At 49.5% G+C, this 1642-nt stretch overlaps 1 protein-coding gene across 1 annotated transcript in view; it reads right to left on the bottom strand.

Annotated features, from left to right (window-relative positions):
- Positions 1–1642, bottom strand: part of PDCD5 (programmed cell death 5) — a 7159-nt gene that overhangs the window by 385 nt on the left and 5132 nt on the right. Inside the window, exon 5 of the mRNA XM_018570011.1 lies at positions 1401–1472. Within this exon, the coding sequence (XP_018425513.1) occupies positions 1401–1472 (72 nt within the window). The remainder of the gene's footprint in view (positions 1–1400; positions 1473–1642) is intronic.

The following is a 1642-nucleotide window of genomic DNA, read 5'->3' as shown; positions in this document are numbered from 1 at the left end:
TAATCAAGAAAGGGGTTAAGCAAAGAAATAAAAAAAAAAAAAAAAAAAACAAAGGCCAGGGAAGAACCAGACCATGTGACCTGTCTGTCAGGTGACAAGCCTCTCCTCCAATCACAGAATTCTCTGTGGCAGCATTATGCGGAGAACACTCTGTAGGACACCGCAGGCTCCCGCATTGAGTGGTCCCTTCGCTTGAAGTCACAGGGCTGTGTATGCAAGCCTTAAAGGAAACCCGTCATGGGAGAGATACAAAGGGCTGCAATTGCTGACTGTCTTTTGAAAATACTGGCTGCTCTTCTGTCAAGCTGATCCTGTGGCTTCAATGCTTTGAGTTAGTGACCCATAAGAAGCATGTAGCAATAGAACGCATTACACATGTGTTACAGATCAGAGACCCAAGGATCAGCATGGCAGTCAGGTACGGGGCATTTTTGAATAGAGAGAGATTTGCTGCACTCCTTACCCGATACCCCAACAACAGGGGAGGGTGCTTGTAGTGACTGCGGATGGCACCGCTAGTTACGTGGATCATTTGAAGAGATGTCACCAGCACACCAAAAACCCTTTCAGGATAACCTTGTGTTCATTTAATAAGAACCATGTCAAGTAAAAACAAGCACTTATGGGGGCCACACAGGGACCCTTCATCAGGCTTATCAGTATATAGGGAGCTACAGCTCGCGGTATACTGAGACGCCGGAACGGATACTGGCATTGCTGTCGAGATCCACCCAGCTGCGTGAGTGACAGCTGGCTCTGCCAATCTCGAGGCAGAGCCAGCTGTGCCCGCCCCTCCACCAGCCGTTCCGTCAGTCAGCGCTGGAGGATCGGAGCGGGGGGCGGGGGATGTAATCCCTGCAGAGAGCCGTTACTGTCACTCACGGCTCTCTGCAGGGAGCGACAGTCACGGCTCTCTGCAGGGACAGGATCGAGAAGTGAGCGAGCGACGTTATGTGTTTGCTCACTTCCCGATCTGAGCCGACCTGTGACAGTCTCATTGTCACACGTCGGCTCAGATCATGAGGCTGACTGAAAATCACTTGCCTCATAATTCTCATTTAACATTGATTACGTTAGGGTTAATGTTATGCCTGATGAATGGACCCTACATGGACCCGAAAGCGCCTGTTTTTACTTGACATGTGTCACATGGTTACCCTGAAAGGATTTTTGGTGTGCTGGTAACATCTCTTCAAATGATCCACGTGGCATTTTGGTACGCAGCAATGGCAGCCCGCGTACCTCTCTCATGATAAGTTTTAGGGTGGAATGAAGCCCTGCTCACAGACTCCTGGAGGTGGCCGCTGTGCTGCCCTCTAGTGTCCACTCTGTACACTGCAGGATGGAGTGCAGAGACATGGAGTATGCAGACTACAAAGCCGGCCTACCAACGTGCTTACCTTTACCGTCATCTTCTTCTCCGTCTGTCGACTCACTTTTTCCAAAATCTCTATTAGACCCTCTTCAGATAACTGCGAGCAAAGACAAAAATACGTCCAATCGCATGATTAATGGAACACAAACATTTGCAACCCATGAACAGTGCTGACCTAGATCATTTAGGGTTAGGAGGACCTCCGTGTGTTATGGCTCCAGCCCAGGCATATAAATCTGCTGGCATAACACACCACGCTCTAAGTGG

This window comes from Nanorana parkeri, unplaced genomic scaffold, assembly GCF_000935625.1.
Source record: "Nanorana parkeri isolate BGI_ZX_2015 unplaced genomic scaffold, ASM93562v1 scaffold1441, whole genome shotgun sequence".
Taxonomy (NCBI): Eukaryota; Metazoa; Chordata; class Amphibia; order Anura; family Dicroglossidae; genus Nanorana; species Nanorana parkeri.
This window is presented reverse-complemented; position numbering and strand designations above follow the sequence as displayed.